A 20,372-nucleotide genomic window follows, 5' to 3' on the forward strand; every position below is an offset into this window, starting at 1 on the left:
AGGGGGGCCCTATGCATTTTCTTCTTCGGGGTCCATGGGGTCCACAGCCATTACATTGGGGTATGAATCCCGGTCACCAAACAGTTAACACAAACAAGCTCTCTGCTCCCAGGATGCACCGGGTTTCCTCCTCATATACCCCACCCCCTGCCTCAGGTAGCCAGTTCTTCCTGTTTGGTGTGTTCACCACATAGACAGTGGGACTGCGGGAGCAGTCCTGCAGACGAGTAACAAAAAAAAAAAAAAAAAGAGAGAGTTGGTCTTAGCTGTCCTGGAAAAAGCCTCGCGCCTGATTGGAGGTGCACCGGCCACGTGCTGCAACTACCTCCTCCGGCGCCGCACCGCTAGCCTTGGCAGGTCCATGGCTGTGGATTCGGCAGGGGTTCTCATGCCCTGGACCGCAACCGGATCAAGGGGATGGCAGGTAAGCAGGTGGTTGCGGCGGCCGCTGAAGCCGGGACCACGTGGCAGTCCGGCCTCCGGCGATGAGACTGGCCGGAGACGCGCTGCAGTCAGGAGGCATACGGCTTGTTCTCCTAGCCTAGACCGCCGGGATTTGATGTTCCTGACCAGCCGTTGCTGATATCCTGTGTAGCCTGCAAGGTAGGTTTGTCCCCACAGGACTTTCTACAAAATGTACTTTGTGGGAACTGTTTCAGACAGCCACCACACCAATTAAGTTTGCCTGTTTCAGGCCCTGAGCCTCCTTGGGCATCATTTTGTCAGGTTATGGCTCAGGTGGCAGAACGGCTGGCTGCCCCGGTACCACCGGTTTGGGGTTTGCCTCTGCAGATGCATCCTATGCACATGGACCCTGGTGCTGGTAAGGTTATGGCATCATCCTCGGGGGTTTTTCAGCCTCAGGCTTCAAGCCAAAGCAGCCTAAATCTAGGCGCCATGTACCGCCTTATATGGGTGAGTACTCCAGTGCCTCCTATTCCGAGGAACAAGCACAGGACTCTTCGCAGGAGTCTAGCTCCGAGGGGGGTGATGATCATTTCCCAGTAGCCGATGTCCCTTTTCTGATAAGGGCTGTAAAATCGGTGTTAAATATCGAGGAAGGGGATCTTCTGCTTAGCAAAGCCCCCCTGTTCAAGTGCCAGAAAGTGGTTAAGGCAGAATCCCAAAGTCTGAACATTTATCAGAACTTATGGAGGAAGCCTGGGTCTGACCGGATAAGATAAGCCATTCGTCTAAAAGAATGGCGCTTCTATATCCTTTTCCAGCAGAGGACTGTGCCAAGTGGGAGAATCCACCATCAGTTGATGCACATGTGGCACAGCTGATTAAACGTACCACTTTGCTAATCCCAGCAGTTTTGCTGAAGGAAACCACGGATAGGAGACTGGAGACTTGTCTCAAATCTATATTTTCGCTGGCAGGAACGGCCACCCGCCCAGCTATGGCCACTGCCTGGGTAGCAAGAGCTATTGAGGAGTGGGCAAAAACTCTAATGGAGTCTTTACCAGATGCCTCTAAGGAGCAACTGGATATGATCTCCTTTATTAGAGAAGGGGCCTCTTATTTGGGTGATGCCGCCTTGGATGCAGGGATCCTTTCCTCTAAAGTTTCAGCTGAGTCCGTGGTGGCACGTAGGATCCCCTGGTTGAAAGATTGGAGGGGCAGATGCCGGGTCCAAAAAGGCCCTAGAATTCCTTCCATTCACAGGAGGTGTTCTCTTTGGTCCAGAACTGGACAAAATTGTATCCTCCATGGCAGCCTCAAAGACGGCAGGTTTGCCATCAGCAACCTCGTCTAAATTGAGGAGGGCATCCTTTCGGGGGTTTCGGCCACAGGGCAAGGTCAGCCCTCAGTGAGATTTCCACCAAGAAAGGCAGGACCCAGGAAGCCCTGGCAGAACAAACGTCCAGGATCTAGGGTCCAGGATAAACCAGTGGCCTGATGGGACAGGCCTCCCTTGGGAGATCCCAGGGTGGGGGGCAGACTGCTTCGGTTCTCAGAGCCCTGGCACCTCACGATGGAGAATGTCTGGGTTCTGGGAGTTGTTTCCCGAGGGTACGCCCTGACGTTTTGCAGGACTCCTCAAAGATTCTTTTGTGTAAACCCGCGGGTGGGTTCAGAAAGAGCTTTGGCCCTTCAGAAGGCTATTCTTGCTTTACTAGCATCAGAAGTAGTGATTCCGGTGCCAGAGAACCAGTTCCGAGAGGGGTTTTACTCCAATCTGTTCTTGGTTCAGAAACCGAATGGGTCATACCAGATTATTCTGAATATGAGAGAGCTCAACAAATTCGTTCGAGCCCCCGGGTTCAGGATGGAAATATTGCGATCGATTGTGTTGGCAATGGAGCAGGGGGACTATATGGTGTCCTTAGATATACAGGATGCCTACCTTCACATCCCAATCACACAGGCTGATCAAAAATGTCTTCGTTTTGCGGTAGGGGAGGAACATTTCAGTTCCAGGCCCTGCCGTTTGGCCTGTCCACAGCCCCTCGGGTATTCATCAAGGTGATGGCAGTGATGATGGCATGCCTCAGACGCCAAGGCGTCAGGATTTTGCCTTACTTGGATGACCTCCTGTTGCTGGGGCAGTCCCCACAGCAGTTACAGGATCATTTGAGGCCGACAGTATCATGTCTGTACAGTCACGGCTGGATCATAAACTGGCAAAAGTCGTCACCCTGTCCGGTACAGCAGATGTGCCATTAGGGAGCGAGATTGGACTCCGTGGTGCAGAAAATATATCTGCCGGAGGAGAAGATCCTTGCCTTACAATCACGAATACGCAGGTTGCTTTGCAACAGGCAGATATCCGTTCAAGTAGCCATGCAGGTCCTGGGGTCGATGGTGGCCACCTTCAGGATGGTGGAATACGCTCAATTCCACTCCAGACAACTGCAGCAATTTGTTCTGTCTCACTGGAACAAGGATCATCGCAGCTCAGGTCTCAGCTGCTGTGTCTCTCTCCAGAGGTACGGTTGTCCCTGACCTGGTGGTTGCAGACAAAGCATCTCAGGCAGGGTCGCCCCTTTTGGGTGTCGGATTGGACATTGGTCAAAACCGACGCCAGTCTTCAAGGTTGGGGATTGATGACGGGGTCACACACTTTCCAAGGAAAGTGGTCAGTGACGGAAATCCGGCTACTGATAAACATCCTGGAATTAAGAGCTATATTCAAAGCTTTAGTGCAGGCTCAGGAAATCTTAAAAGGCAGGTCGGTGCAGATACAGTCGAACAAACGCACCGCGGTCGCCTACTTAAATCATCAAGGGGGCACGAGGAGTCGGGTCGCCTTGGCAGAGGTATCAAAAATCCTGGTATGGGCAGAGACTCATCTGCCCACGATATCTGCCGTGTTCATTCCAGGAATCCTGAATTGGGAAGCCGATTTTCTCAGTCGGCAAGAGATAAATGCAGGGGAATGGGCCCTACATCCACAGGTTTTTCGGAACCTTGTGGACAGGTGGGGTCTACCAGAAATAGATCTGATGGCATCAAGAAGGAACAACAAGGTTCCCAGGTACGGATCCTGGACAAGAGATCCGAGAGCCGAGTTTGTAGACGCACTCACAGTAAAGTGGCGCTACAAGCTGGTATATCTGTTTCCCCCGTTTGCTCTTCTGCCCAGAGTTGTCAGAAAGATCAAACAAGAGGGCAGCACCGTCATATTAATAGCTCCGGCATGGCCGAGACGGCACTGGTTCACAGATCTACGGTCTCTCTCCATAGAGACTCCATGGCCTCTCCTATTGAGACCGGATCTGTTGCTACAGAGTCCCTGCTGGTACCCGGATCTTCATCGGCTATCTTTGACGGCATGGCTCTTGAGGCCTCCGTCTTGAGGAAAAAGGGGTTTTCCGAGTCTGTTATACGGACGATGCTGAAGGCACGGAAACCATCCTCAGCCCGTATATATTATAGGGTTTGGCATACTTTCTTTCAGTGGTGTGAACTGAAAGGGTATGATCCACATAAATTTCTGATTTCCAGAGTGCTTGATTTTCTTCAAAGCGGTCTGGAAAAAGGGCTCCGCCTGGCCTCTTTAAGGGTACATAATAACATAATGGCTGTGGACCCCGAAGAAGAAAATAAGAGTTATGGTATAACATACCTTTGTTAACTCTTTTTCTTCGAGGTCCATGGGGTCCACAGGACACCCACCCAGACGCACCTGTAGTTCTGGGGGAGGTTTTTCCGTAGTTTCTTCTCTTGAGAGTCTGGACTAGTAAGTATGGGTCTTTTCTTTCTTACCCTTTGTTTGTCTCTGCCTGCTTGAGCTTGGTAACGAACTGGCTACCTGAGGCAGGGGGTGGGGTATATGAGGAGGAACCCGATGCATACTGGGAGCAGAGAGCTCGTTTGTGTTAACTGTTTGGTGACCGGGATTCATACCCCAACGTAATGGCTGTGGACCCCATGGACCTTGAAGAAAAAGAGTTAATAAAGGTATGTTATACCATAACTCTTATTTTTTCCCCCTGTATTTCCAAAACCAGGACCGGCTCAGAGTCCAATGCTGGTTGCGCTAAATATGGGGGACCCTTATGTAGTTTGACATTGACATTTATATGATCTAGCAACTGATCTATATGTGTGAGCAATCTATTCATGATATGGCAATATGATATGGTGAGTGCCCTCTACATTGTATGTATGCATTTTGAATGCTATTGTGTTTAGGAGCACCACAGAAGTTGCTTAATAATTTGGATGTGATTGCAGGCACATGGAATATATTCTATACCATTCTATCATCTAGTGCAGGGATGGGGAACCTCAGTCCCAGAGGCCGTATAAGGTTCATGAAATCATTTGGTCTGACCCTCTGAGCTTTTTTCTGCTAGCCTCATCTGATTAGCAGGGTGCCTAGAATGGCACCCTGCAGCCAAAATCTATGCAGCAGTGCCGCCTTGAGCCTCCTTAGGATTGCTGTAATCAACGGCGATTGCAGCTGGGAGTTACAGGTATTTTTTTGACAAAATAACTTATCCACTTGCCTGGCATGGTCGCATTTATCCGACCACACCAGGCAGTGCGTTATCTGATCTGGTCGCAATATTTCGACCAGTCAGATAAACAGAGAATTTTCCTGCAGCTGCTGCTCTCAGGGGGACCTTCCTGTCCCTCCGATTGCCCAGTGTCTGCCGTGCTGCTGATCGGTCAGCAGAGAAGGACCCCCCAACCCAGCGGCTGCAGAGATTAGCAGCCGCTTGGAAAAAGTTAATTAACCCCCCCTCACCCACAAAAGTGTGTCTGGTGTCTGAAGCCACTGTGAAAAGGAAAGTCGCGATGGTCGTGATGTTATGATGGTGGTAATCCAATGTTAAAAAAATTTTTTTCAATATTTGTAAATAATAATTTTTTTCAAATGAAATCATTAAGTTGAAATACGTTCTTCACCTGATGCACTCAAAGAAAAAAATGCAATTTCTGACTGGTTTTTAGTAAAATAAAAAAAAAAAAAACTGTCAGTTAAGTCGTTAAAAGGACAAAAAAAAAAACCTTACATGCATGTTATGCATCTCAAATTCATATACAGCCTTTAAATTGCTGAAAAACATTTGTTTTCTATCATTTTAACTTTTAGTAGAAAAATGCAATAAACAGCTAGAACCCCAAATACTATGCTAATAGACACTAATAGCCTTTTATACAGTTATCCAATCCAGTTTCCCCTTTTTTGGAAATACAGGGCGACGTTCCCTCACCAATCATAGGTATTACCAGATCGAATTACTACGCAATCCCTGGGATAAGCACAGGGTTTGCAAAATATGCGCTATAGCGCGTATTTACGTGCTACAGGCTGTTGGGGACCCAATTTTTAAAACTAAGTAGGTCCCGCAGGACGCGCTGTGTGCAGCCAATCGTCGTCGCCGGCAGCGGCATCCTCACAACCAATAGCCGCCGGCTGAGTTTCCTCATCTAGTCTCTGCAACTCACCGAATCTCCAGGCAACTCCGACTAGACACCGGGACAGCCAGGCTCTGCCCACTCCCCGGAAGAAGCAGCAGTGCCTCCAGCCAATCACTGGCTTTGTCTCTTCAGCCAATCACAGCTTGCAGTGTCTTCCTCCCCCTCTCTGAGCCCGCCAGGGCAGCACGTCGAACTGCTGTTCTTTTTCCTCCAGCTCAGGTCGGTCTACTGCGCTGCCTCTGCATCCTCTACAGGGCGCGCCTTGCCCCCGGTAGCTGCCACAGAGACTGTCCCGACTCACCCAGTGCTGTGCAGCCACCCTCCTCTCTGTCAGTGCCCCATGATGTCTGGTCTGGTCTGTGTATGGGTAGCAAACCACCGTGTCACCCCATGCCTGCCTATACTCCCCTGCCTTGCATCTGTGCCCGGAGAGAATGTTAGGCTTATGGCTGTGACTCTGTATAGTAGGGATGTGTAGATGTGTATCTCCCATGCAGTAGTGTGTGTCCCCTGTGCTTGCAGAGTCTTAGAGCCTACCCCCAAGTACTGCCTGTCCCTAAGCACCTGCTTGCCCCAGCTAATATCAATCCATACCCCGTCTCCCCAGTACTGCTCCAGCTATCTACCCTTACCCTTTCCCTACTTCTAACCTAACCCCATCGCCCTCAGTCCTGCCCAGCTGCTATCTACCCTTGCCCCCTTCCTACCCCCGTAGTGCCTGCCCCTAACATAATCCTTGCACCCCAGTACTGTCCTAGTTGCTATCTACCTCCTCCCTACCCCTACAGCACTGTCTCCAGCACTGCCTGTCCCTAACCCCCTCCTTGCTCAAATGCTGCCCCAGATGATTTCGACCCTTACCCCCCTACCCATAGCACTGTTTGCCCCTAGCTCGATCCTTGCCCCCCCAGCACTTTCCCAACTGCTGTCTGCACGTACCTCCTCCCTGCCCCCAACACTGCCTGTCCTTACCCCCCACTTCTCCATGCCTCTATCTAAGGCTCTACCCAAAGAACTGCTTACCCTTAACCCCCTATACCCCAACTGCTATCTTTCCCCAGCATTGTACCATAATATGGGAATAAAACCCCAATTTTTTAAATTGAGGGGTCCCTGGGACCTATTAATTTTTTCGCTCACCGCGATCACTGAAGCATTTTAGAATTCAATAGCGCAACTAGAGGAGCCATGGGAAAACCAACATTAAATTCTGCCCTAAGAATCCACTAGATGTTTGAATTCCCCTGAGATTTCAGCTATGCATCAATATACTCACACACAAAAACAAACAGATAAGCAAGCTTTGGAATTCAAAAGAGAATTCTTAGAGCTCAGAAAATACTCAAAACACTCCCAAATAAAAGCACTCTAAAGCTTTAAAGATTGGAAAACTTGTTAATATAGACAGCAACATTTATTGTAGATCTGGACAAATCATGGAAGAGAACCTGCTTCAAGACACTCTAAACTCATTTTGGATTCCAGCAGGATAAATGACCCAAAGCATTAAACAAAAAAGGCACTTGGAACCTCTGGTCTAGGGGTGGATGCTCCGATACATACAGATGTGTACTCACTCATCTTTGCTGCAGATGCGCCAAACAGCCCCTCTTACAGCACCTGGTCCCGTGAGACACTGCTAGCACTGGGCGTCTTTTTTGCATCTTTTTTTGCAGCAAAATGCATCCAAGTCGCAATGTGATGCGTCTAGGACAAATCAGGAGTCTGTGTTGATTAATTTGATATGTGACACTTATATGCTAATTAAGAGACTCAGTCGCACAAAGTGCTAGGATGCAGCGGCCGCAGAGTCTCCTGGTGTGTCCAAGTCACATTGCAACTTAGACACATTTTCGGCAAAAAAAAGACGCTCAACGCTAGTAGAGTCGCACGGGACCTAGCTGCTCACTCACACCAGGCATATTGCACTGCATGGCGTATTGAGGCTAAATGAGCAAAGACACATCTGTATACTGATATGAATTTATGGTCAATTATAATGTAAAGATTTTTTTCTTGAATTTAAATTAGAAACCAGAAAAAAATAGTGAAAGCCACAAATGTTAGGCACTGCCTAGGGCCAGTCCCTGTGTGTTGTGTACACAGTACTCAAAAGTGCCGTAACCAATTAGCAATAAATCAGCATAATAAAATGTACACGCATAAAGTGAAAGTGCTGCCGTATACCCTGGGTAGTCTTACAGGAAAGATATCAAAAGAAACAAACGTAAAAAAATTTTTAAGAAAATGTGGCGCATGCAATGCAATGTATACTAACTGGCAAAGTAAGCCAAGGCTGATGCCAGAGATTTGCCCTTTATTGGACCTTTTATTACCTACTTGAGACTTTGGGCCTGATTCAGACCCACTCGCGAGCGGCTGTCCGCTCGCAAGTGCATGCGCCAGACGCGACGAGCGAAGGATTTTCCTTCGCTCGTAGTGTCTCTTCAAAGGGGGCGTGCTGTCGATGTTGACTGACAGCACGCCCCCTTTGGTGGGAGTGCCGGGGGCGTGCCTCCCTGACGGCGGCGTTCCCACGGGAACGCCTCCCGTCAGAAGCCGGCCCACTGACATCACTAGTGATGTCAGTGGGAGTGATTTTGGTTCTGATAGAGCCAAAATCACTCAGGAGCTTGCGGTTGAAAACCTCAACCGCAGGCTCCGGCTCGCAGTTTCGATGGTCGCGATGGTCACGACCATCGCGGCCATCAAAATGCACGCTCGTATAGGCTGTGAGTGGTGACCCACAGCTATACGAGCGTCCAGGAGGACGCTCCATTCTTATGGAGGGCGGCCCTCATTCAGAGCGTGCGCTCTGCTCAGAGCGTACGGCTCTGAATGAGGGCCTTTGTTCCATCAAAAACCTGGAGGATTACAAGCAAAGCCTTGCTTGAACCCTGCCACTTGGGAGCACTCTACAGCCAAGGGACTGCACAAGCTGCAGGTTATTCCAACCCTGCTGGATTTCTATCATTGCACCCTATAGGACTGAGCAGGCACCCGGTAATTATATTTGGAGCCCCACTGACTATTTACAGCACTTTTGCAAAAGATGGATGGGTCCTTATCTCTGGTGTTTTAAAATACCCATTTTACAGTATTTCTTCTGAATACTATGTACATAACCGTTTAATTGTGTGTGTTATAACATTTGGATTATGCATATTAAACTTACTTTTTATATATCTGGATAGGTTGCTCACACAGTATTTACTTATTTATTAATTGATACATTTTTTGGTTTTACTTTTCCAGTTAATATACATTGCATACGCCCCATTTTTTTAAAATTGTTTTTAGGTTTGTTTCTTTTTATTTAAATTATAGTATTTTGTGTTGAATAGCATAAGGAATTTCAGAATAAATCAATGTTGATACTATGATGTAAGAAGATTAAACTCATTCAGAAGAATGCCTAAGGAGTAAATTATTTTTATTGCCACTGTGATATATTACAAATAAATATAAATTCTTCATTCATTTACAATGTAACTATACTTACGAGATGCAGGGTTTGACGTGAAATATCGGATCATTGTACGTTGCATGGCAGGGACTCTCCAGAGACAGAACACCAGTATGTTAGCTGTAATTATGCCTGTGGAAGATAAAGAAATTATAACACACACACACACACACACAAGAACTAACAATTAGTCAAATGGTCAATATTAACAATTACCTGACACAGTCCTCTGGCCATCACTAAGCCCGTTCCACCACTCATTCACCTACAGAGACATATGCACAGTCCATGTTAACTGGAATCCTGCAACACAATGCCAGCTATTTTTAATGAATGGGCAATGCAAACACCACAGACTGACTGTCAATTTTAGATGGCATTCTATCACATACAAGGAGTTGATTCATTCTTCTTGAATGTATTCTAGTAACAAATTATCATCCATGCACTAGCAATATTAAAATAAATAAAAGAACAAAGCTATTAGTAAATGTACAAGGTACTAAATGTACTTTTTGTAGAGTGCATTTAAAACTACTGTACCCGCTTTCTGAGGTCCCCATGTTTCGGAGGCCGTAACTTCTCCAGCCAATCTGCTTGAACGTCATCTAGATAACTCTTCATCCGATTTTTTAATGTCTCGTATTGCCAAATAGCAGCAATTCCAAAAGAGCAACCTGAAAACTGATTATCAAACACCATATAAAAACAGTGTAATAGTTCTCTAAAATACAACTGAAAACATATTTTGTCTAATAATTTACATATGGGTAAATATGTATGTGTTAACCAGCTAAAATATGGAACTAATATCCCATTGTTTTTTAAGTATTAGATGTACTGTACATTTAGGTCATTTTAACCACATATTTTCATTCTGGTCAATTTACCAATTACACAGGTGTATATGACAATATTCCTTTCAGTACTGTAACAGTCAAAGGTGTCTATTTACTAAGCAGTGTTAGGACACAGAGCAAAAAGTGATAAGGTGCCAGCCAATCTGCTCCTAATTGCCATCTTACAGGCTGTGTTTGAAAAATGACAGTTGGGAGCGGATTGGCTGGCACCTTATCACTTTTCACTCTTTGTCCTAACACTGCTTAGTAAATAGACCCCATAATGTTCTCATAACAAGTGCCAGAAAACAAGAGGCATCATGTTCTAAGAAGCTGAAGCAGCTTGAAGATGGGTAAAGTAACTTTAACGTAATCCCCCAATTTCCTTGCACAAATGCATATTATTTCTACTTCTCCATCTTCTTTTTAGCTTTTCTGTATTTTCTGAAGTAAATTCTATTACAATGGAATTTCAAAATGAAGAGGAACAGGAGCAATAGAATATTTGCTACTTTTGTGAAAATCAGATACAAAGAAACCAGAAAGCAACAGGAGATGCCGGTGGTTTACTGTATGTCCCAAAACTATGTATGTTACAGTACAAATTTCTGATATTGAAAATGTTTTTTTTTTCATTGCACATGCGTCTAAATCACACCTCGCATGCGACACGATTGGGTGCATACAGAGACGTAGTTGTGAGTCAGACGCATGCAGAAGTGTAGTGCCAGGGAGGTAGCTAATCAGACGCATGGAGATAGTCTGTCTCAAGAGTGTGTTATAGGAGTGTCACTGAAGTTTTTGCATAGACTCCTACTGTATCCTAGGCCTGGTACAGGTCTCAATTGTGCAACTGATGGTAGCCTCTAAAGATGCACCAAGCATGTTTGCAGTGTCTGAGACACTTGAACTGGGTGTCTCAGACAGTGTACATTTATACGCACAGATGTACACAAGGGAAGGGCTTGTACGGGTATCAGCATAAAGTCGCAGATGCAGCGGCGTCTCTTGACAGTCGCACATCCAGCTCAGAATAAGGCCCTAATTGTGATGTCATCAGCATGAGCTCAAACACATACAGGAAGCCATTAAAGTTTCCCATTCTATTATATTATCGTGGATCTTGGAGACAGAACCTCTCATCATGAGCACATGCTGCCAATCTTACATGGTTTGGGGAAATGAGAGTTTATCATCTGAGTCTGCAACTCTTCTGATGAGAAGGGCAACATTTGGGTGGTACAGATGTGTCTGCATACATCTATCCTCCATGCGCTACAAATTGAGCCACACAACGCGGGAGCGCTGTGTGCCCCAGTAGCGCAGAGCGTCTTTCGTGCAACTTTTTTACCTTCAAATGCGTCTTATTTACGCAGTGATGTTAATAGATAACACAAGCAGTTTCTGCTGATTAAAATTATATTCAGCACGCCTATGTTCTGTGTGTGTCTGCGGGTGTAACTGCATGTGAAAACAAGAGATATGGTTAGAACTTACCTTTGTTATCTTTGTTTCTACGAAGTCCATAGGGTCCACAGGGTTGACCTTGGGGTATAGCTGGATCTGGATCCACGGGCACCACGCAGTTAAAGCTTTAGCTGCTGCCAGGATGCACTTGGGTCCATCCTCCTCTATACCCCGCCCCCGAGCCACATCACCTCAGTTGGTAAGCAGCCAAGGCCGGAGGAGGAGACTAAACAGAGAGAAGGAAGACTGGAACACACAAGAAACCATACTCACAGAAATGGGAGACGGAAAATCCGGTAACCAGCCACACAGCCCATTTGAAGCCAGGTGCGTCAGGGCGGGCGCCCTGTGGACCCTATGGACTTCGTAGAAACAGAGATAACAAAGGTAAGTTCTTACCATATCTCTTGTTTTCTACTTCAGGGTCCATAGGGGGTCCACAGGGTTGACCTTGGGGATGTCCCAAAGCAGTTCAACTAAGGGCGGGGACGCTCCTGTGCTGAAAGGAGCACCTGGCGCCCGAAGGATGCATCCTGAGAGGCGAAGGTGTCAAACGCATAGAATCTCAAAAACGTTTGAATTGAAGACCAAGTGGCCGCCTTACACAGCTGAACAGCAGAGGCGCCACGTCTAGCAGCCCAAGAGGGACCCACAGAACGAGTGGAATGAGCCTTAACAGAGGCTGGCACAGGTAAACCCTCCGGTGCATAAGCCTCACAAATAACTGAACGAAGCCAACGGGCTAACGTTTGCTTGTTGGCAGGCCAACCCCCCGAAGAGGATAAACCATGAATCAGACTTCCTAACCGAAGCAGTCCGGACCACATAGATTCTAAGCGCCCGGACAACATCTAAGGAAGCCTCACCAGCTGAAAGATCAGGTGACTGAAACGCTGGCACAACAAGTTCCTGATTGATGTGGAATTTTGAGACCACTTTGGGCAAAAACTCAGGACGAGTGCTGAGCACCGCTGTGTCCTGGTGAAAAATCAGAAAAGGAGGGCGACAGGAAAGTGCCCCCAACTCAGACACCCTCCTGGCAGAAGCAATTGCCAGGAGAAAAACGTCTTAAACGCCAGCCACTTGAGGTCCACCGACTCAAGCGGCTCAAAAGGAGGACCTTGCAAGACCGGTAGCACCACCGCCAAGTCCCAAGGAGCCACAGGAGGCAGAAAGGGAGGCTGGATCCTGAGAACACCCTGGAAAAAGGTGTGAACATCTGGCAGTGTAGCAATCCGTCGTTGAAACCACACGGACAAAGCAGACACATGAACCTTCAGAGAGGCCAGGCGTAAGCCGAGGTCCAACCCCGATTGAAGGAACTCCAAGATTCTGGAAACCCGGAACACCTGCAGATCATAGTTTCTGGATTCACACCACTGAAAGTAAGTGCGCCACACCCTGTGGTAAATCCGTGCGGAAGTAGGCTTGCGTGCCCTAAGCATGGTACCAATGACCGAACTGGAGAAACCCCTAGACCTCAAGACGGCTGTCTCAAGAGCCACGCCGTCAAAGACAGCCGACCCAGATCCGGGTAAAGACAGGGCCCTTGAGACAACAGGTCCCGACGCTGAGGAAGAAGGTACGGAGCGTCGATGGAGAGGCACCTCAGATCGGAGTACCAAGGACGTCTGGGCCACGCCGGAGCTACCAGCACGAGCGTGCCGCCGTCCTGCTTGAATTTCCGCTGAACCCGAGGAAGTAGGGATATCGGAGGAAACAGATACGCCAGGTGAAACGTCCATTTCACCGACAGAGCGTCTACCAGACAGGCGCCTGCGTCTTTTGTCCTTGACCCGTAAACGGGCTACTTGTGATTGTGACGGGAGGCCATCAAGTCCAGCTCCGGCAGCCCCCACCTGTCTACGAGTAGCTGAAACACCTCTGGGTGAAGCGACCATTCCCCGGGATGCACGTCGTGATGGCTGAGGAAGTCTGCCTCCCAATTGAGGACTCCGGGAATGAAGACTGCCGAGATCGCTGGAATGTGACACTCCACCCAAGCAAGAATGCGAGACACCTCCGACATCGCTGCCCGACTGCGAGTTCCTCCTTGGTGGTTGATGTACGCCACCGTGGTGGCGTTGTCGGACTGCACCTGAATCGCCCTTCCGTGAAGAGCGGGGCCGGACAACTGCAGGGCCCTGTATACTGCCCGCAGTTCCAGGATGTTGATGGGGAGAAGTGCTTCCTCCGCAGACCAACGACCCTGAAGCGACAATGAACCGGTCACTGCCCCCCAACCCCGTAGACTGGCATCCGTCGTGAGCAGGACCCACAGTCCGGGATCCAAAAGGGGCGCCCCTTGACCAGATGCGCTGTCTGAAGCCACCAAGCCAAAGACTGCCGAACCTCCGGGAACAACACCAGCATCTGAGAGCGGATCCAGCGAGGTAACCCTTTCCATTCCGATAGAATCAGCCCCTGCAGGGGCCGGGAATGGAACTGGGCAAATTCCACCATGTCGAATGTCGACACCATGGAACCCAGAACTCTCATAGCCGAATGGACCGACAGGCGGCAACTGCTCAGGCAACTGTGTATCTGCAGCTGTAGGGAGGACACCTTCTCCGGAGTCAGGAAAATCCGTTGCTGACGAGAATCCAGCAGGGCTCCCAAATGAACCATCCGCTGTGATGGAATCAGGGAGGACTTTTTCCAATTTATCAGCCACCCGTGCGCTTGCAGGCAAGTGATCGTCAGGTGGAGATGTTGAAGCAGTACCTCCGGGGGGCTCGCCAGCAACAGGAGGTCGTCCAGATACGGCAGCAGCCGTACATTCTGGTTCCGAATATGTGCGGCCATGACCGCCATAATCTTCGTGAATACCCTCGGTGCCGTGAAGAGGCCAAAGGGTAGCGCCCGGAACTGAAAATTATGTTGAAGGATAGCGAACCTCAGATACCGCTGGGGTGCGCTATCGGAACATGGAGGAAGGCGTCCTGGATATCCAGGGACACCATGTAATCCCCCGGTTCCATCGCCAGAATGATGGAACGTAACGTTTCCATCCTGAACTTGGGAACCCTGAGGAATTTGTTCAGAGACTTCAAGTTGAGGATAGGGCGATGAGAACCATTGGGTTTCTGCACCAGAAACAGAGATGAATAGTACCCCGTCCCTCGTTGTAATTGAGGAACGGGAACAATGACCCCTGCTTTCAGCAAGGACTCTATAGCTTCCTGAATCTGTAAAGTCTTGGTCATGTCCTGAGAAGGACTCGTGCAGAAAAATAGGTGGGGCGGCCTGTGCCGAAAAGAACCCTGGGAGACCACTTCTCGAACCCATGCATCCGTGGTGGTATTGTGTCAGCACTGGGCAAATTGAAGAAGTCGGCCTCCCACTCTGGGGTCCCCCAGAGGGAGGCCCGTCCCATTAGGCAGAAGGTCTATCTTCCTGCTTGGAAGAAGGGTGCCTGGCACTCCAGGCCTGCTTCTTGGGCTTAGAAGCGGCCTTGGTCGCCGACTGCCTCGGGAAGGACTGACCTTTGGCCTTGCTCTGAACCCGAAAGGACCGAAAGGCAGAGCTCCGTACCTTAGTGGGTGCAGAAGCCGAAGGGAGGAAGGCAGATTTAGATTTAGCCAGAGTATCCACTATTTTGTCCAAGTCCGGACCAAATAGTAGTTCCCCATTGAAAGTCAAGGCCTCCAGGCCCTTCTTTGAATCAGAGTCCGCTCTCCAGGACCCCAGCCATAAGGATCGGCGGGCAGAAACTGCTGCAGCCGATACCCGAGAAGTCAGCAGACTAGCATCCAAAGACACTTCTCCAATGTAGGAAGCAGCATCCCTCATCTGTCCCAACAACGCCCTCTGGACATCCTGAGCGTCGTCTGGAAAGGTATCCTCCAAGGCGTTGGCCCATCCCTCAATGGTCTTGGCCACCCAGGAGATGGCCATGGACGGTCGGGCCACTGCACCTGAGAGGGAGTAAATAGACTTCAAGCAAGTCTCCACTTTCCTGTCCGTGGGATCCTTCAGCAAGGATATAGACGGCAATGGCAAAGTAGCGCTCCGTATTAAACGGGTGACGTGAGAATCCACCGCCGGTGGAGTTTCCCATTTCTTACAATGTGCCTCAGGAAAGGGGTAATTAGAAGCAAACCACTTCTGAGGTAGGAATCTCTAACTGGGCGCCTGCCAAGCCATCACCATATGATCCGTCAACTGATCAGACAGGGGAAACACCGCAGAAGCCACCTTAGTTTTTTTAAAACTACGATACTTCGACTTAGGAGCTGGGGCCTCATCCTCTATCAAGAGAATGGCACGCACCGCCCTAACCAGTGCTCGCACATTAATGGACGATTTGGTATCCACTTCCTGGACCGATGTGTCTGAGTCCGTCATGCACCTCCCCATCATCTGAGGACCCCTCCGAGTCCGATACTTGTGCCGCCTGCGCCATTAGTGGGCATTTTGATGCCCTGGAAGGCACGTCAGTCTGCAACATTGACTGAAAAGCCGAAGACGCGGCCGCCAACTTTTGTACGGAGCTGGAGAGCACATCCACCCAGGGTGGAGGAGCCGCCAGAGGGGCCTGGAAAGGCACCACAGACTGCTGCGTCACCGGGGAAGCCTGTACATACATAGGCAACCCCGCATAAGGACCAACAGACTGAGACCCTGGGGGGCTGCGCAATAAGGGGGTCATTCAGACCCGCTCGCGAGCGGCAGTACGCTCGCAAGCGGGTCGATGTTATCCACTGCGCATGCGCACGACGGAGGGAGCTCCGTCGTGCACATGCGCGAGACCCGACGAGCGACGGGCTTTCCATCGCTCCGGGTCTCGCACCAAAGGGGGCGTGCTGTCGATGTTGATTGACAGCACGCCCCCTTTGGTGGGCATGCCGGGGGCGTGCCTGCCAGACGGAGGCGTTCCCATGGGAACGCCTACCGTCTGGAGCCGGCCCCACTGACATCACTAGTGATGTCAGTGGGAGTGATTTTGGCTCTGATAGAGCCAAAATCACTCCAGGGCTTGTGGAAGGGAGACCCTACCGCAGGGTCTCCGTCGCAAGTCCGATGGTCGCAATGGTCAAGACCATCGCGACCATCTTTTTGGACGCTCGTATATGCTGTGGGTGGTGACTACAATCAACCTGCCCAGATTCAGTGTCTGGGAGGGCTATAGTGCTGTGTACACTGTCCTTGTTGGGGGAGAGGTACACAGGGGGACCGGTCCGCATACTCCTTGAGAGTATCTGCGCTGCCACCGAGAAAATGGCCTCCAGAGACCTCAGAGGAGGAGTGGCCGAGTAATCTGCAGCTCAGCGACGCCAGACTACGAGCTGAAAGGCGCGCTGAGCTGAGGGGAGGAGCCGCTATACATGGAAGGCTTCCTCCCCTGGCTAGCCATTAACCCCCGGGTTGCCGGCATCCCGCTTGCCAAGAATTAACCCTGGTGGTCTAGTGGACTGACGGGGTATTCCTCATCAGAGGGGGAGCCCGCCGCCACCGCTAGCGGCCCCCGGTCTGTCCCCTAGAACCGGTGGCAAAGGACTGCATATTCTGGTAAGACCCACGAGCCGCCGCTAATCGGCGACTTGCGGCTTACCTTGTCCCCGGCAGCAGTCCAGGGAGGTACCCAGAGTCTGGCTAGTACGGACTCTAGCCTCCCGCCGCGATCCCCAGTGCAATACTGGCGTCGCGGTGCCAGCGGGGAAGAAGAGCGTCAGCGTGGGCGTCTGTATAGACAGCCCTTCGCTGCCGCTACAGAGCCAAGTTATAAGAAAAAAACCTAACAGGCTCTTTTTTTTTTTTTTTTAATAAATGAAAAAGCTTTTGGGGGCTGCTCCTGCAGCCCCCCTGCGCAGGGTGACCCGACTCTGGCCGGGCAACAACTAAAACTGAGGTGCTGTGGCTCGGGGGCGGGGTATAGAGGAGGATGGACCCAAGTGCATCCTGGGAGCAGCGAAAGCTTTAACTGTGTGGTGCCCGTGGATCCAGATCCAGCTATACCCCAAGGTCAACCCTGTGGACCCCCTATGGACCCTGAAGTAGAAATGCTACGTTACAGTGTCAGCGGCTATAACACTAACATTGTGCGTCTGCAGATGTATCTACATGTGAAACACTGAGGGCCTGATTCAGCAGTGAACTGCTGAACGCAGATTCCGGATGTTCGGGAATCTGCGCAGACGCAGGACCCATTCTGTGGGTGTGAAGAATGGGCCGTACAAATACACTCGCAGACTGGCAGCAGGCTGTGAGTGATTGACAGTCTGCTGGCGTTTGTGGGTGGGGAGGGGGCAGTGATGCTCTCCGTTTCCGTTGCGAGGAAGGGAAGAAACCAGATTCTCCGTCGGCTGATGCAGACTACCTGGCATCTTCCTCTAAACTACGACGGCCGGCTGCGGGTCCCCATGTATTTTCGCAACCAACATCGGCTATGAAAAGCCCGGGGCTGGTTGTACTTACAAGGGGGGGGCGGCGCACGCCGTTTTTATATTAATTTTACACTTTTATACATTTTTCCCCGTCCATGCACCTTCGTCAAGTAATGACGTCAGGCATTGTGTGGGTCCGGCCGACAGATCGTTCAGACATAAATACTGAACGATATGTCGCGGATCGTGTACGAGATTGACAGATCTTACCTGCTGTAAGAAAGATCTGAAGATACGACCGACAATCCGTGGGTACGCGCATCGACATCGTTATCATAAGTGGACACTCACGATTTGCACATTTTATTATGAATGATCTGTCATTCCGATGAGTCAGAAACGCCCAAATCGTGCAGAATATCGTCTAGTGTGTAGGCACCTTTAGAGACAGGATTAATAGCCCCGAACTCAGAAGGCTCATATACAGGTGCTGGCACCAAAAATACGGGTTGTCTTGTCCCAAAGCCTTTGTTTACTATGCACTTAAAGAATGCTCCATAGAACTCAATTAGATAATACCAAACTTTAACGCATATAAACGTTTGTCGGAAAGAGTGTGCGCATATTGCTGGCTTTTCTTCAGGCAGCTTTATTTAATTTTTAGTGATCAATGTAGCAAGAGCACTTACAAGGCCTCCTAGGCGCATTTAAGGACACTGGGCACTATACCTACTCTTTTAGAACTGTTCAACACAATTTATAGATCCCTACCTGAATATCCGTCTATTACCAAAGCGAACACTACGCTTATTCTAAAACCAGGTAAAGAACCCTTGGACTCATATAGACCTATTACTCTACTAAATGTAGATTTATAAATCTTCTGAAAGATATTAGCTAACAGATTACAGCAAATCCTTCCCAAATTGTTAACATCACATCAATTGGATTTTGTTCAGAGGCACCACTTGGTAAAAGCAATACATTTTGCCATTGCTGCGTCAAAAGCCTGTGTTGGGAAAAGAGGAGCACATGCCACTCAATCTCAACACCCATAAGGCATTTGACAGTGGCATGTTCCCACTTATTTAAAGTGTTGGAGTGCAGAGAGTTCGATGAGAATTTTATCAAACTCATATTTTTACACAATGCCATCTACCTCTCTTTAGGTTAATGGCTTGAGAGGAAAGCAATTGGTTATGCAGCGTAGAACAAGACAGGTGTTCCCCCTCGTCGCCGCTACTTTTTCATTTATCCAATCAATCCCTTACTTCGTATTCTACAAGCTTCATCTGTGTTTAAGCGTATACAAATTGGTAACAGAGGTTAAGCTTTCTGCATTTGCAGATGATGTATATGGGTGATCCTAGAACCTCTCTTCTTAAGGTTCCAGATTTGTTATGACATTTTGGAAGGGTATCAGGATACGAGGTGAATCTTTCAAAATCAGTGGGCATGTACTGTACTTGGTCCCGGGGGTTACTCAGCCAACAACCCCCGTTTAAATGGGCCAAATACTACATTGTTTACTTAGATATCAAACTTCCAATAAACCCCTTGGAACCATACCGTATGAATATAGGAGAGGCGGTTACAGCCATTTCATCTGAATTGGAAGGATGGAATCAGCTAATGCTCTCCTACATTGGCAGAGCCAATTTAATATAAATGTCAATTTTCCCACGTCTTTTATATTTGATGCAGTCATTGTCTCTGTTAATTAGCCATACTGACTTGGCTAAAATTAACACAATGTTCAGAAAAGAAAGAGGCAGAGAATAGCATTGACAAAACTACAGCAACCCAAATTTAATGGGGGCATCAACTTTCCGCAGATTCTTTATAAGCATGCAGCAGTGTTAAGATATTTGTGTGATGGCTTTCCAATAGCAAAATGTATGCAAACACTACGTTGGAGTCTCAGTTTTTTTTCAGAAGGTAACTTGATCGCTTTCCTCCATCGTTTTGAGGCTGAGATTGATCAAGAGATCAGGGACAACCCTTTGCTATGGTCAGTATATCACCTGTGGCATTTTTTGAAATGCAAAGCAAATTTAAATGCATATAAATCTTTATTCTTTCTGGGTAATGATGCATTTCAACATGGGGAGGCAACTTTTCCATTCACAATTCTATGACGGGGGGGGCTCAAAAATATTGGTGAAGTAGTGGACTCTTCTACTAAAAAAACTAGAAAGTTTTGCAGAGGCCACACAAACCTTTCCTATCCTTCAACGTTATCCACTAGCATTCTTTCAGATGCAACACTACGCTCATTATTTAATTTAAGGTTTTTCAGAGCTAGACTGGACAGGTCGAATTCGTTAGACTGTGTGTTGTGGTCTTCGCCTGCCTCCAGAAAAGCCATTTCTACACAATATTCTTTCCTGCGGTCCT

At 48.7% G+C, this 20,372-nt stretch overlaps 1 protein-coding gene across 2 annotated transcripts in view; it reads right to left on the reverse strand.

Annotated features, from left to right (window-relative positions):
- LOC148453944 (presenilin-associated rhomboid-like protein, mitochondrial) overlaps positions 1-20,372 on the reverse strand; it is a 98,169-nt gene that overhangs the window by 36,650 nt on the left and 41,147 nt on the right. For both annotated transcript variants that reach the window (XM_088461466.1, XM_088461465.1), the window contains exons 4-6: positions 9,887-10,027; positions 9,560-9,608; positions 9,380-9,475 (exon numbers count right to left, since the gene is read on the reverse strand). In XM_088461466.1, coding sequence (XP_088317592.1) covers positions 9,380-9,475; positions 9,560-9,608; positions 9,887-10,027 — 286 coding nt within the window. The remainder of the gene's footprint in view (positions 1-9,379; positions 9,476-9,559; positions 9,609-9,886; positions 10,028-20,372) is intronic.

Source organism: Taudactylus pleione, unplaced genomic scaffold, assembly GCF_031769625.1.
Source record: "Taudactylus pleione unplaced genomic scaffold, aTauple2 ptg001058l, whole genome shotgun sequence".
NCBI classification, from domain to species: Eukaryota; Metazoa; Chordata; class Amphibia; order Anura; family Myobatrachidae; genus Taudactylus; species Taudactylus pleione.